Raw genomic sequence first — 17,416 nt, forward strand, 5'->3', positions numbered from 1 at the left:
TTGATTTAACTGCGACAAACGACAGTGCTACGTCTCTTGATATATAAGCGCGAATAATATTACCCATATTACGAGTAATAGTAATTTTTCCATCAAGAGAAAAGTATAAACGTTTATTCTGGAAAAAATAAATTATTTTAATTATTTGTATGATTATACAATTATAATGATGTGCATTTTATCAAGTATGACAACTTCAACATTAGTAAGGTATCAGGGGATCTGGCTCCGTCGGTAAAACAGATTTGTGGGTCCATGTCCATGCTAAGTACCACCTGTCGATATGGGCGACCTGTTTCACCGACAGTTTGAGGTATGGTCGAGGTTTTGCAGGTGGCGCTGGTGGTGAATTCCGCTGCCATCTTACTGTCCGCCATTTTAAAAATTTATCCACCATTGTGAATTCGCTATCCGCCATCTGGTGGCTGCTATCCACCATCTGGTGGCTGCTATCCGCCATCTGGTGGTTGCTATCTACCATCTGATGGCTGCTATCCGTCATTTTGATTTGTGAATCCGCCATTTTAATCCGCCATTTTGAATCTGATTTCCGTCATTTTGAATTCAAGTTCAACATTTTGAGGTTAAAAAAGCATCCTCAACTATTAACCTGCCTTCGGCTCAACCATAACAGATCAATAGTTCAGGATTACGCATTTGTAATATGGTATATCCATGTTCTATATATTTAAAATTAAGTTATGTCAACTACTTGCGAGAAGGATTTCACGCAACGCCATCTGGTGACAGCTTGCATTACTTCTAACTGCGCAGTAGATGACTCATTCTGTTCTAGAATTTTCTAACTGCGTAGTAGATGACGTCATCAGACAGGTCTGAACCTGTTCAAGGTCGCGTAACTCCGTAGTTCTCTTTGTTCTATTTCTACTGCGTAGTAGATGACGTCATCAGACAGGCTTAAACCTGTTCAAGGTCATATAACTGCGCAGTAGATGACTCATTCTGTTCTAGAATTTTCTAACTGCGTAGTAGATGACGTCATCAGACAGGTCTGAACCTGTTCAAGGTTGCGTAACTGCGCAGTTTTCTTTGTTCTATTTCTAACTGCGTAGTAGATGACGTCATCAAACCGTTTTTGAGGTAGAGGAGCGGGGGGGGGGGTAACTGTGGAGTATCCTCTGGCTATATAAGCGGCTTGCCGAGAGCTTACTTCACAAAAACGAAGTACACGTCTCCAGTAAAGTACGAGCTGGTGGTGACTACAAGTTGAAGTACAAGTTCTTGGTGATATACATCTTCTACCTATCAGTATTACTAATTGTAAGTATTCATTTACTGTCTAATCAAAATATGAATTAAATGAAGAATCATTTAATCAACCATTACAATTAAAAAAAAAATTCTTACAGCAATCAATCATGGATCTTACCAAGATAAATGAGGTTAATTGTCTTACTGGGATTCTTCTTGTTAAGGAAATGAATGAGTTGGAGTTTAATCGAGAATATAAGATTAACGGTATCAAAGCTATTACAACTCAGTATGGAACTAGGATTGTTGCTAATATAAACGATGAATTTAACATTTATCTACCATCAAGAACTATTCAACATCTAGAAGATGATAACTTCATGAAGAGTTTGAATGAATTAATAGATTCAAACTATCTGTTTCTGCGTTATCATGGTGGAAAATATAATAAATTTGAATTTATTAATTCTAGTCTTGATGTAAAAATGAACAGTGGAATTATTTAATCAATAAAATATTGGATTTCAATATAAATAATTCATTGTTTTTATTTATAATTCCTCACATTTTTAATTTAAGATTAATATTTATAATTCAAATTCAATAAGTTATACTTAATCATACTTTTTTAAGTTACTTATCGTAATGATAGTTTGAATTTCGCGCTTCTTGTACTAGAGCCATCTACTATCAGTTTATTCTTAGAGCGTGAAAGCTGTCAATTCAAAAATATTAAAAAAATTTTCTAGTTATATATACATATATAGAATAATACATGACTTTTAATTTAAATAAAAGATAAATAATTATTATTAGTTTATAATATTTTGTTATTAATATTATTAATATTTATTTAAATTAAAAGTTATGTATTATTTGATAAACTAATATGGGGTTGATGTGCTCTCTATCGTCAAATCCAAAAATCTTCTAGCGATATATTTTGAAAATTAATACTCACTTTTTATTTTCAATTACTTTATAAAATAGCATACAACTTTTAATTTAAACAAAGTTAATAATATTAATAACAAAATATTAGAAAATAATAATTATTTATCTTTATTTCAAAAATTATTATTATTATTATTTGATAAACTAATATGGGGTTGATGTGCTCTAAATCGTCAAATCCAAAAATCTTCTAGCGATATATTTTGAAAATCAATACTCAGTTTTTATTTTTAAATGGTTATATAAAATAATGCATGACTTTTAATTTAAACAAATATTAATTATAAAATTTTAGAAAAACAAAAACTGATTATTGATTATCATAATTAAAAAATCAAAAACCATTACGCCATCTGTTGATAAGTATTAATATCAGTAGTAGTGTTGGAAAATTATTTGAATTTAATAACTAATAATAATTAATTCTATTCTTAATTAAATGTGTTAGGATGAAATAATAATAACAATTATAATTCATTTATTTTAGATTTATTGAGTGCTTACAAACCAATCTTTTAAATTTTTTACATTTTCCAAGGCACATAAATCAGATAAACGATCATGATAATTACAAAAATGATTGTTATAAATTTTCATACTTTTTAGAGAGGGACATTTGAAATTATCGAGATCGATTACAATTTTATTATTACAATCAATTAAATTTTGAACCCATAACTTTTTCTCGATACCTTTGACATAAATAATTTTTTTATTACAAGTTAAATAATTGAGAACTTCTTTGAGCTTGTAATATGAAGTTGTTCCAGCATTCCAACCGATTCCATGATAATTTCGGATCAGCCAGGTATTCAGACGTTGATAATTGACTGGTAACACCTTCCGGTGATATGGCGGTTGAAATAGTGTGCATGATAACTCTTCAATATTATTAATATCATGTTGAATTGTTATTGAGGCCAACTCCTTAACAATAAAGCGATTATCAGCTCCTCTGAATCCTTGAATGTCTAGAATGATCTCCATTTTTACTGCTCTTGACAACGAAGAGTGACTGAATGATGACTCTTACAATCAATTCAACATTTCTATAACCCGATCTCTGGATTTTACCCCCACCACTCGATAATCTTATTGGTTAATTATTTTTCTTGATTAATTAATAATAATTTGATTGGTTATTCAAACTAAACGGTAGAGTTTTGAACTGCGTAGTAGATGACATCATCAGACAGGTTTGAGTCTGTTCAAGGTTATGTAGTTCTCTTTGTTCTATTTCTGCTGCGTAGAAGATGACGTCATCGGACAGGTTTGAACCTGTTCAAGGTCGCGTAACTGCGCAGTTTTCTTTGTTTTACTTCTAACTGCGCAGTAGATGATGTCATCAAACCGTTTTTGAGGTAGAAGAGTGAGGGGTAACTGCATAGTATCCTCTGGCTATAAAAGCAGCTCGCTGAGAGCGTACTTCACAACAGTGAAGTACAAGTTTACAGTGTGAAGTACGAGTTTACAGTGAAATATTGTGAAGTACCATAGTAAAATACTGTAGTGACTCTGCTACCCTGGAAGCTGCTACCTGCTGCCGAAATCTGCTGTTGGAATCTGCTATCTGGTCCTGGAATCTGCTACCCGCTGCTGGAATCTGCTGCTGGAATCTGCTATCATCACCAGGATGTACGGGTGCCGTCTACCATTCAGGCGAATGCATGAATTGGAAACTGGGCATAATTATGAGATCACAAACATCAGAATAGTTAGAACACAATTTGGATTCAACGTTGAAATATGCTTAGACAACACTTGTTCAACGTTTCTCCCTGCTGCATGCAACCAGAAGTTTTTGAATAAGCCGCATCTACTTGCAAAGATGAAGAATATTATCAATAATGGTGAAAAGATTTATTTGTATGACATCGGTACATCATACAATAAATTTAAATTCATTTACACACCATCTATACCAACTGTGCAATTAATGAAAAAGTTTAAATCTATGTAATGTTACTAATATATTTCGTATTTATTATAGTAAGGTTTATAATTAAAAACCCAAAATTATAAAAAAGTTTTTCTTTATTTACTATTTTTAATTACATCATGTTTATTTACTATTTTTAATTACATTAAGTTTATTGATTAGTACAGGATCAATAATTTTATTTATTTGTTGTATTCGTCGGTGAAATCGTTCTCCGTCTCTTGCTGCTTGTTCCCATGATCCTTTCCTCGCTTGTCTGGATGCAAAGTCCCATACATACATGTAATGTATGGTGGGTTTGGGATCAAACTGCACCATTAAGTAAGTTTTCTCACAGTGCTGCTAATGGGATTGTACTCAATTATTCGATCGTGAATTATCAAGCAGTAAGCAGCAGTTTGATTTGGAAACTGTACTGATGATTCAAATTCCAGGCGTATATCCACAGGTCCAGACTTGATTGACTCGTTCTGCTTGGAACAGTCAATTATATACAGAGGTGCTTTATTCAGAAAATTTAGCCAATAGCGGTTCAGCTTCTTTTCCATAGTAAGCACTTTGAAAATTTGTGTACATATCATACATCAAGGCATACTGATTATGCACAATGTTGAGGTTCAAATTTCCATATGGATAACTCTGAGAGTTCAAGAACAGCTTAATGTCTCTAATGTTGCAGTGGTCAAACTCGCTTGCATTTTGATCCGGTTGATTCTTTCTTGCTGTTTGGAATCCAAGGATAACAAAACGAGGTTTCTCAAGCTGATTTGTTGTTTTGATTATCCAAATATGCTTGTTGGTAGCTGGTAGCAGTGGATACTCATACAATTCCCAAGTCCGGAAACTGATTGGGATAGCTGGATCGGAGTTTATGTAATTCAACACCTCGATTTTTTGCTTGTCAGACATTGTTATATACGGTACAATCCACTCAATTTTTTGAATCGTAATTGAAACATTTTCATTCTCAACGGTAAGAACATAAGCATTTTGATCAGTATTTGATCTGATCAGTATCAATTCATGCTTGGCATTCACGATAATTCGTTGATAATCTTCAGCAAATCCAAGAATGAAACTCAGCGGTACTGAGACATCAAAGTAACCGCTATTATCAGTCAGCTTGTTGTCATCTTCATTAACAATCCAACCAGCATTTTCCAGAATATTTTGTTGTCCCGGGCTCGGAGAAGCGTATCCTTTCATAACACTGGTGATACCAACATTCTTACATCTATCGATTTCTACACCATTGAGCTCATAACGTATCTCTTCAAACATATGACAAACAGCCATGTTGACCATCTTCGTAGTAGCACTTACAGCAGTACCATCAGCTTTCCTCATTCTTCCATAAAAATTTAATGTGCTCTTGCTTGGGAGCAAGCACAGATCTTGATGTTGAACAGCAATCCTGATTTCATCACTGTTGTTGAATGTAGATGATGCATATGGCAAGTGTGAATGAGCTTCACAGTGTGCAATAGATTCATCGAAAATAATCGATTTTTTTATATCTAAGATTTCCGCCATGGTATAACGCAAGCTAGACAACAAAAATTTATTTTTATCTTATGAATTTTCCACGTAATTTTAGTCCTAGACTTTTTAGGAACTCTCTGTTCTGATGTGTTAACACTTTCAGAGCTTGATGATGACTGATAATCTTTGGGCATGCTGCAATCCTTTTATACCCACTACCAGTCTTTGTCTCGTATACGATACCCATTACAGACTTTTTATATGCAGTCTTATCGTTATCGTCTCGCCACGGAAATTTGCTATTCTCCCGTCTTGGTCAACAATGCGTAGTCTCAAGTTGTGTATTGCTCGTACGGCGACTGGCAGGTAAATGATGTTTGTTGGCACTTCCACTATTTTATATCCTGCTGGAACCCTTGGAAAAAATTCATGGATTGTATGATTCTTCTCACCATTGATGTACGATCCAGTAGTTATATTGCACTCGATTCTCAGAGCATAGATTTTTAATATTTTCACTGGTAAATCAGATTTATGAGTTATGTTAGGTTCAAGAACCCGATTGGTAAATCCAAGTAATGATCCAATGGAATCTTCAGGTTCAAAATTTATATATTGATCACATTTTATTTCACTTCTCAACTCATTGTTGTTTGCTTTTAAAGTGAAACTTAGTTCAGGTAATGTCTTGTTTATATAAGTTTCAATATCTTTAATTTCATAACTCCCTGTTGGTATAGTTATTTCTTGAAATCTCTTGATTATATTTCTTTTGGATCTTTTTGATGACACATAAAATTTATTAGCACCAACATCAATATTTGGTATTGAATTGAATGTTAGAAGCTTAACGAGTCCAAGTACATAATTTTTTGTTGATGATAACTCAATCGGTGGAAAATAATTTGCCTCCAGTATGGAGGAGTATCCAGATAGTGTCAAGGTGAATGACTCTGCCATGACTGATGCTTGTATTCCCGAGTCACTTCAATTTATAGTTGTCCAGCCAGGAATTTTAAGCACAAATGTCCACATATGATTGTATCAAAGTCTTGATATCTTTTATGATTGTACTTTACGCTACCAACATCGAGATATTTCATCAAGTCTTGTGGGGGTTGCAGATTGCCAAAACTGTCAAAATAAATTACTTGATCATGATTCTTCTTGTATGCAACCCAGTGAGTTCCAGGTCCAAGTTTATCATCTAAATTTATTATAGCTGATTCATTTATCTTTGGTCCAGATTTTGGTAAATCATTTCTCATGAAAACTCCACGAAAATTTGGAATTTCAAGTAGCTTGGCATACTTTAATAAATCGATGTTAGTCAGCGCTCGATGTGGTAGCTCTACTGGTTTTTTGACTTCTTACAACCAGTTCTCTCTAGGTATGGTTTCAGATAGAGCCCCATACCACTTCGGTAAGGTTTGAGATATAATCCTCTACCTACAGCTATTTCCTCCATCTTCAAGTTGTGACGTTTCTTTTCAACAAGTTGATTTTTAGCTGCGCTTGCATCGTTCACAGCTTTTGCAACACCTGCAGCTCCACCTGTCAGAGCACCAACTGCTGATAACCCTGCGAACAGGGGAATCAAGAAAGGAAGTACTCCACCAATCTTTGATGGAACTGGTAGAATACGAGGCAATCGAATGTTTTTCTTTCCACCAGCTTTCTTGACAGCCTTGCGGGCACCTTCAAGGGCTGTTTTAACCGGATCGCCACCAGGTTGCATAGACTTTTTAGCTCCATCTACAATCTGTCTTAGAGCAACATCCTTTTTCATGGAAGTCTTTCTTTTGACTACTTTGCGTTTATTTATCTTACGCTTCATTGTTTTTCTTTTAATTGTCTTACGCTTAAGAATAGGTTTTTCTTTTTTAAGACCCATACCGAAACGTCTTTTTAACTTGATGATTTTATTTACACTCCAAGCAGCAGCTTTTTCACCAATAGTAGCGTCCCTCGCTTGAAATCGTTGCCACGCTTTCTCAGCAAGAATTTTATCAGCCTCGTGACGGGCTTCCAAATTTTCACGATTTTTAGAGTAAGTTATATCGTGTTCCTTACACGCAGCGTCCAGAGGATTTATGCCTGGATCACCTCGAGCTAACCTCTTAGCTAACTTTGTACCTGGACTGCAGTACTGGTACCCAGGGATATGGAGTTCAAGTGGGAGCTTATTGATTATGTTTTTGAACAAACTTTTACCGGGTCTGCTCTCAGACATGTCACATCGAAGACTGACTCGCTTATCTATATAAGCCGGTATATATACCTCTTGAGCTCAGAATACAATCAGCAGTCATGGACAACAAACCAAGAGCTCAGTTGCCAGTTATCAATTTTGATCAAATTGTTCAAGGAACCGGTGTGAAACTCAAACGACACGGTGCTTTACTTCCCAACAGTATCCATGCAGTGTTTTGCGGACCATCAAACTGTGGAAAGACCAACGCTCTACTGTCTCTTATTGTACATCCAAACGGCTTGAGGTTTGAGAATATATATCTTTACTCAAAGTCTCTTAACCAACCAAAGTATCAGTTTCTCGAAACACTGCTTAAACAGATTGATGGTATTGAATTCTTCACATTCAGCGATCATGAGGCTGTAATCAAGCGTGAAGATGCAAAACCTAACTCCCTGATGATAATTGATGATGTTGCTTGTGAAAAACAGGATCACATCAAGGCTTTTTTCTGCATGGGTCGACACAAAGATATTGATAGCTTTTATCTCTGTCAAACTTATACACGAATACCTAAGCATCTGATTAGAGATAACGCAAACTTTCTCGTGCTATTCCGTCAAGATGAAATGAATCTGAAGCATATTTATAATGATCATGTCAATACAGACATGTCGTACAACTCATTCAGAGATTTATGCTCGGCATGTTGGAATAAATATGGGTTTGTGGTAATAGATAAAGACAGTGAATTGAACAGTGGTAGGTATCGCAAAGGATTCGACTGCTTCATTAGTATAAATTGAGGTACTTTAGAGTGTGATAGTCATACATGCTGTAGACGTTAACCTGTCAACATGAAGCCTGAAGAAATATCAAAGCAGAAAGATATTCTGCATCAGATATCTCAAGCCAGTGATGCCATCCGACGGAAGGACAAGATGTTGAAGTTGGGTAAAAATACAGCTGAGAAAGCTATGGAGGAAATATTCAAGCCTATTGTGACACCACTCCAGAGTATAGTTGAATCTTCAAAGTTGAAAGGGGAAAATATTAAAAAAGAAGAAAAACCACATGTTCAAAAACAAGAGGTTGAAAAATCTTTGTATGATGATCCAGAAGTATACAACAGTTTAATAACAGATGATGAAAGTTCATTTGATAATACAGCACTTGCTATTACTCAGCCACCACCATCAACAAGTACTCCAGCTCGTAGAAATCCTCTTCTCACTAATTATCTACAACGTTTAAGTAAAAAACATAAAGATAATGATATGAGATATGGTGTACGCAGAAAACGCGGTGAAATGCATATGGGTGATTCACCTATTTCATTTGCAAATGATACAATAACTGTCAAAGAAAAAAATTATCCAATAACTCCTGGGTTGTTGGAATTATTATTTAGAAAATCACCAGAGGATGCACTCATCACCCCAGATGATAAGAAAAAGTACTTGGACATAATTCAACATACCAACGCTCATAGGAAAAATTATGATCCAAATCGTACCATTTATGAAGATACAACAATCAAGTTCAATAAATACATTGCTGATTTTATCACCAAGTTCGGTAAAGGGTTACCTAAATATATGATTGCAAGAAAACAGAGATTACCAATGGACTATGTTTACTGGGATGATCCAAATGAACTAGTTGATCGTTTGCGACTACTTATGGCATCTCAAGCTGCTGGAAATCCAAGTCACATGAATGAAATCATATCAATTATTGAAGAGCTTAGGGAGGCTGGAGTTATATATTAAAAGCTTCTGAAAAATTAAATCATTCGCACGCTGACAGTCAAAGTGTTCATAACATGAGCATCGATATATTTGGACGTCCACTGGACAATGATAAGTCAGGTCAACGAGGCCCTGCTGGTAGAGGTTTCAATGTAACTTCTGATGGAAACTATAACATTGAGAATAAAAGTCTGTGCAATCTCGGTAATCCTTCAAATGAACATGATGCGGCGACAGTGCAGTTTGTACTGAGACAGATGTCTGAACTGAATAAAAGTATAGACAGTAAACAGAAAGAGATTATTTCACATTTACACTCTGAAATAGTAATACTGAAAGCTGCTGTGAGAAATTTGCAGACAGCTATTGAGGAAGTTAAAGCAGTACTTTCCTCTCATCAAAATAATATCAAATATCTCGTTAATAATTTCAATGGAAGAGAAAAAGGTGGTGATAGCTGAAGAGCTTCACAAACCAGCTCGCAGGAACTATAAACGTCGTCATGTTGATATCCGAGGTCTCGATGAGACTTGGCAAGCCGACTTGGTTGAGATGATTTCATATGCAACAGTCAATAAAGGATACAAGTATCTGCTTACAATCATAGACATATTTTCGAAATATGCCTGGGCAGTTCAATTAAATCAAAAAGTGGTGGAGATGTCACTAGTGCTATGAAGTCTGTACTCCAGCAAGGTCGTGTTCCTAAGAATCTCCATGTTGATCAGGGTAAAGAGTTTTACAACAAAGAATTCAAAGATCTGATGAAGCAGCACAAGATAAATCTGTATTCAACATTCAGCAATCTCAAAGCATCCATATGTGAACGTTTCAATAGAACACTCAAGACTAAAATGTGGCGAGAGTTTACAGCTCGCAGTAGCTACAAGTGGACTGATGTACTTGCTGACTTGGTGAATACATACAACAACACCAAACATAGTACCATCAAAATGAAACCTGTTGATGTTACCGCTGCTCAGGAGAAACAACTATTGGAAAATATATATCAACCACTGAAAACCAAATCGAAGCAGAAGCAGAAGTTCAAAGTTGGAGACAAAGTCCGAATCAGCAAGTACAAGCATGTTTTTGACAAAGGATACACGCCAAACTGGACAACAGAAATCTTCACAATCAAATCGGTGCAGAATACGAATCCAACGACGTACAAGCTCGTGGACTATCAGGATCAACCAATTGAAGGCGGATTTTACAACGAAGAACTCAGCAAAGTCAAATATCCAGATGTATATCTTGTTGAAAAAGTAATTAGAAAACGTGGAAATAAATACTATGTTAAATGGTTAGGCTTTGATACTAAACATAATAGTTGGATCAATAAATCAGATATATAAAACACAAATTATATTTACATTGTTTTTATTTACAAAACCTTAATACATAAATCCTTAAAAATATATTTACATTATTTTTACTATTACAAAACTTTTTGTCTCTTATTATTATTTTCATCATCTACAATCTTTCTTTTCTTAAAAACTAGTGAGCCTTTATAACCCCAAGGCACAGTATCAGTGCTTGCCTCAATGAGTTGACGTTTGTCATCAGCTCAACTGAGAGCAAGTTTCTCCTGTTTTACTGTGTGCACTTGATGTTTTTTGCTTTTTAACATATACTGCTCTTTCTTCAACAGCACATTTTCAAAAAGACATCTTTTGAAGTCATCAAACATGATGGTCTTCAAGGCTGATCCTCCGATACCTTTTGCCCTTTTCTTGATTCTATCCTTTTCCTTCTTAGGATCATGGATTTCAAAGGCATACAATTTGGCTCTGAGACCCACGAACTCGGACATGATTTTTCCATTATTCTCATCCTTCATGAGTCCCAGAACCTTTTTGTTAACAAGGGGCATGTTGAAGACGTTGTTAGGTGGGTAATCGGAAGTATCAAACCTTGAGATATCACGTTTGATGTCTTCATAGATGTTGGGTACATTGAATTGGTAAATTAAACTGTCAGTGTCAGTGTACAATAGTTTTGAATCTTTTTCATAATTTTTCATAACATAATTGTAATGAAAGTCATAGATATAAGTTTTGGATAAATCTAATATACTAAACCCTACATAGATCGGCTTGTTGAAGCGAACTCTTACTTGTTTTAATTCAACTATAACCATATCCTCATCGAAAATTGTAAGGCTGTGGAAGTTTGGTCTACATACTAAATCTGATACATTGTATCCACCTTGCCACTTTGTTCTCAAGTATACATCCTTATATTTTCTAACATTCTCCATCGTCTTTCCAAAAACCGCATTATTCATCAATTTATAAAAGTTCTTTTCGAACTCGTTTTTTGCAAGCTTTCGACATTCAGTATTTTTATCGATATATGATTTGAGCCAGTCTGATTGCTCAAATTTCAAAACTCGATGTATTTTCTTAAGAACTAAACCTAAATCTAAACATTGCTTTAAATTCTTATAATGTATTACATAATTAGACTTATCATACAGAGTTGTCGTGAGTTTTTGTTGTTTGCTACCAGGTGGTACAAAATGTTCCGGGCATAAAGGTAGATCTTTGTGTAGATCATGTAATTTCTCAGGATAGTGTAGATCTACTTCAAGGATGTAGCCTACACTCTCATCATTATTGAAAAACTGATCTATATTGTCTACATTTTCAACCCATTCAAATTTACCCTTGGGTAAAGACATACTCATCGCTGCGCCATACAAATTATTTACATCATAGTACATCAGGTATGTTTCGGGGTTGTTTGAATCAAAATCTTTACCCATGTACCGGTTGTTAGCTTCAGCGTGTCTATGAGCACACATCGATACCCCACCGCGAACACTAGGGTGTCCCTTATATGGCAAAAAAAAAATTTTTTTAGAATTTCGAAACGCATACCCTCAAATTTTTTTATAAATGCTAAAATGTACTTAAATATGAAATTTCATATCTGTAGCATGATTGCAACCCGTGCCGACCGAGCTCTAAAGTTTAATAAAAAACGGTGTTTTGGTCTGACATTTTGGTTTGATCCAAAACTAATTAAAATGCAACAAATAAAGTTAATATGAGTAAAACTAAAAAAATATCAATACAATCTTTTATTTAAATACAAATTATAATAATAATTAATTAGGGTAACTTCTCTTTAGTGTAGTTTTTTTACAGTCTGGATACAGATTTCTATGTTCCTGAACACAACGCAACAAAAACTGTTTTTGCTCTTCTTCAACCGTGATAAGACCATTAAAATCTTGCATTGATTTAACAGCTCTTTCAGCAGTGTCATTTACGACCTTCAAACGACTTAATCGCCTTCTAGCTTCCAAAAAAGCAAGATTGTCACCCCACGAAGATACGTCTTCCCGAAGAAAACTGTCGTCGATCTGTAGTCGAGATAGAAATCGTTTGCTTCTTTGAGTCACAAAATCATCCAGCGTTATATCTGAAATAAAGAAAAAACCATTAAAATAAGCAAAAACTAAACCACAAAACTTTGAAAAAGAAACATGAAAATATTAAGTACTTACCAAACAAATTTTGCGTAATATCTTCCTTCGATGGGACATAGCGTTTAGAGGAATCTGAACTTTCGTCTCTGTTTAAATTATTAATCATTTTTGTCTTGGTTTTGGTATCAACTTCTTCATCAAAGAGTGATAACATGACTGTTTCTTCACACAAATACCATAAATGATGAATAAACTTGCTTATGGATGCCTTGGAACTTGTCGCGTCTACTTTTTCATATTCTTTTAGAGCTTTCAAAAAGGACAAGTCTTGGTTAGGTGCTTTAACTGCCATTGTACATTCGAGCCAAGGTTTGGTATATAAGGTGACGATGAATAAACAAACATCTTGTAGAGCATTTTTGTCCTTTGCAGTAATTTTAAGTTGCGATTGAAGCAAACATATTTTTATAGAATAGATTGCTCTCGCCATCCATCGCGCTTGATGCAAAGCTCCGGGGGGCCTGAGTTTTAGTTTATTCTCTGTGTCTCCTCCTAAGAACACAACGCATAGTTCAACCAATTCGCGGTAATCGTCTCTAACAAAAGATTTTTCCAGTTCAGTCTTATAAAAAGTTAACAAAGATGTAATGTTTGTCTTAGCAATATGTGCTTCAACGAAATTTAGAGGTGACTCAATGTTATCAGTGTTAATATTTTTCCAATTATCTCTTAACTTTTTGAAAATTGGAATATCTGGGCTACTTGTAATATGTTTTACCTTTGTTTCAAAAACAGCTTTAAGGACCAACTCATAAACATGATGACGATAAGCAAAAAGCAGCAATTCCCTTTCTAAAGTCTGCTCCAAAATAGCACAAGCTCCACTGAGACGGCCAGTATTGGAAGCTGTTGTATCGCAGCACATTATCTGTACTTTGTCATGGAGGGTCCAGTCAAAGAGAGCAGTTGAAATGGCTTTAGCTTGATGTTTTCCAGAAGAACTCTCTAATTTCCGTACTGCAAGAAGCTGTTCTCTATCGTCAAATGAAGCAATAAATGGCAAGCGTTCTTCTTTTGAACTTCGTACATCCAATCCAGGTAATAGTTTTCCATCCCAATGAATTGTGACTACGTCAGGCAAATTATTCTGGAAGTCAGTTTTTATTGCTTCTGCCCTGGATTTTCTCGCTTGAGTACGAACTCGCTGAATCGAGGATTTGTTTATAGGGAAATCATCGCTGTTCAGACCAAGCGCTTCTCCAACCGCATGGAGAATGTAAACTGAGTCCCTTATGCTTAATTGGCATCGATCTAAAGCTGCTACCAGTTTTGGAGTTATTAAACTTTTTGTGCCTCTTTTAAAACTTTTTTCAGGGCAAGGAATCTGAGTACTAAGTTCAGAGTTCGAAATCTGTTCCTCATCCGAATTCTCAAGACATTCCAAGTTATCTATCGAAGAAGTAGATGCAACAGCCAATAACTCTCTTTGTTTTACCTTTCTTTCCTCTTCTTCCAATCGTCTTTGCCTAACTCGTTCTTCTTTCTCCGCCAAATTTTTGTCGATTCCACCTAAGCATCCCGGTCGACCGGGCTCTCTCTGTTTCCTTAAGACATCTTTGTCTTCCTCTATCTTCATTCTGTCAAAGGCATCTGCATGTGCAATATCAAATAAGTTATCAAGGTCTTTTACAAAATTATTTTCACGATTCTTGAAAGTCAACTGAGTTTTCTTACAGTTTTTTTGCAGGTCCCTCCAAACATGATATAAATCAACAAGTTTCTTCACGCAGTTAGGGATTGCCTTCGTAGGAATTCTAGCTTTTTCCCAAAATATAATGCACTCTCTTATAACAAGATTCGCACTTTCACTAACAGTCAGCTTGACTTCACGAATATTGTAAAATAAAACGGTAAGAACTTGTCGATTAGATGGTAATTTTGCACCATTTATCTGGTGGCTTGGCAGTCCGATAAGGAAAATATTTTGTTTATCACTTCGTAATTCCACAGACATTTTCACAAAATAAACAACAACGCACTAAAAATGTTAGAAATCACTTATAAAATGACAATTGAAACTCGCAGTAACAGGTCGCCGCGCTACTCCCGCGCAACTTGTATGGACAAGTTAAAAACTCAAGTCGGCACGGGTTATCGTTTATAAATCGGGCTAATATTTATTTCTAGACTATATTAGGTCCATACGAAACTTTTTAGAAGGTATGCGTAAAAATATATTGAAGTTGAATTTTAAGGGACACCCTAGCGAACACCCTTCTCAATGAAAAGAAGCATCTCAGGATCAGTTAGCAGTTCAAGTTCTACTTCAGTATGCTTTAACATTGCAGCATTTGATAGACCGGGAGCAGTATAGAAATGAAGTGCATCGAGATTGTACGTCTTGAAACAACTAAGTCTAAAGTTTTCAAAGACATCAGCCAAGAGAAGTACGTCAGGCTTCAAATACAAGTCTGAGTACTCTCCCAGCGTGTTGATTTTAAATTCACTCCAAACTACTTGAGCAAAAGCATAGTCATCATCAGAAATAGTTGAGTTTGTTAATTTTGAATAAAATGATTCCTGGTTAGCTAACTGTGTCTCGTCTAGTCTGTCAATACTGTCAATGTACTCATATGGGAATACACCCTTACGTATTGCTAGTTTAAATTTGTCAGGGTCAGGGTAGTGTAGTTGCGTAATCTGTTTGTCTTTGTCATCAAGGTATGAAGCTAATTTCTCTAAACTGGAGGCCATGAATCTAAAAGAGTCAATAAATCTTAAAGAGACTGAAGTATTTTTAACTGATTTTGTGAAAGAAATGTAACGCTCTTTATTGATTGGTAATAATGAAATTTCACCCTCAAATACTGTAGCTAAGGACTTAATTATGAAGTGTGAGTCGTAGCCGGATAAATTATGAAAGACAACTGGGATAATGGTAGATTTTTGATAATTAACGTTACATGATTTATGTGCAGCATCTCTGTAATTACCTGTCAAGTGACAATGATCATAAACTTTATCTGAAGCAGAAGTGATTGGTTTTTCACAGATGTGACACATAGTTGCCTGGTTGTGTCTATCTTGTTGCTCTTTCGTTAATGGTTTCATTTTAATAGGATTCTTTAGAATTTTTTCAAAGTTCAGAGCTAATGACTCTAATTGTTTAACAAACCAGTTAATGCAACCAGGAGAACGGTTTAATTCAAATTTGGAGAGTGTGTCATCATAGCTGCAATGTACATAGTAAGCAATACTGTGTGGAACATGTTTATTAATTGTCTTTTCATCATCTCCCGGGGGTTCGAGTGTGCATTCTAGATCCGCGTAAACTACAAACGGCACAGTATCTTTAGACTTAAAATCTTTGAATTTCAAAATTTTATTTTTTTCACTGGGAAATTCCATGCGGACTTTGTTAGATTTAAAATAGTCTACTCGGTGCTCTAAATAACATTTTTCTAATTTGAAATAATTCAAACAACGATCACAAAAGTACAATTTATGTTTACCTAGAGATATTTGACTTCTAATTAATGCAGAAAGATTATGTATCCATGCAAAGTGATAGACTGACTCAATATTATCTAAATTATCGGTATAATTAACACTTTTTTTAATCATTAATAAATGTATTGTCGGTATTTCTGACTCGAAGTTGTTTAAATATAATGGGATAATAGTGCTTTTTTCAGACTTTTTACCCGTGAATTCTGACTCTATACCATATACATTAATGCTAAGGTTATTCATTTTTTCAAATTTCGGCACATCATTAAGTTTAATTGGAAATTGAATACCTTCATAGTTCAATCTGACGCTGAAGTGACGATAACTTGAAGGGTCCGCTGGAACCAATACTGGTGGATGCAAGGCAGCGTTGACACACCACAGGAAGCAGAACTCATCATTGTTCTGGATGTTCGTAACTGCATGCTTCCTGATAATATCCTGCGGTAATCTGACGAAGGTGGAGTTTCCAACTTGGGTTGGTGCGAATCTTGACATAGTCACCATCAAGCTGTTCGGTCCAAGCAGACTCCATCCGGAACCCTCATGCTCAAAATCTTCAATTCTTTGAAGTAATTTGTCATAGACATGTTGACTAAACCAATCCTGAAGAGATGTGGCAGGGAGAATCTCGCGGCTTTTTGTGATGAAAGACTTTCGCTCTTCTACATCTTCTTGTTTCCGGAATGTGCAAAAGAGTTCAACATTCACTTTCAACCCTGCCAGATCTCTCAAGACACTCTGCACCTTGTTGATGACGATGTCCCGTGAGGCCTGGAGAAATGATGCTGGATCTTTGTGATGCTGGTTGATAACACATCCAGTCTGGATGTTACCAGCGAAAGCATTCTCCAAGTCCTTCCATTTGACTCCTTGGTTGAGATCTCCACCAACAACTTGGTTACCGAGTCTGGAGAACTAATCGGTAAACC

At 35.4% G+C, this 17,416-nt stretch overlaps 1 protein-coding gene across 1 annotated transcript; it reads left to right on the forward strand.

The window, feature by feature from the left end:
- The first annotated feature begins 1,194 nt into the window (after positions 1-1,194).
- Positions 1,195-5,957, forward strand: LOC141533459 (uncharacterized). The gene is made up of 3 exons (XM_074252353.1): positions 1,195-1,281; positions 1,371-1,691; positions 5,751-5,957. The coding sequence occupies exons 2-3, from the start codon at positions 1,380-1,382 to the stop codon at positions 5,955-5,957; spliced, it is 519 nt and encodes a 172-aa protein (XP_074108454.1). The 5' UTR covers positions 1,195-1,281; positions 1,371-1,379.
- The last annotated feature ends 11,459 nt before the right edge of the window (positions 5,958-17,416 follow it).

This window comes from Cotesia typhae, unplaced genomic scaffold (genome assembly GCF_013202065.1).
Source record: "Cotesia typhae breed Kobodo isofemale line unplaced genomic scaffold, CoteBio_Ctyphae contig_9, whole genome shotgun sequence".
Lineage (NCBI taxonomy): Eukaryota > Metazoa > Arthropoda > Insecta > Hymenoptera > Braconidae > Cotesia > Cotesia typhae.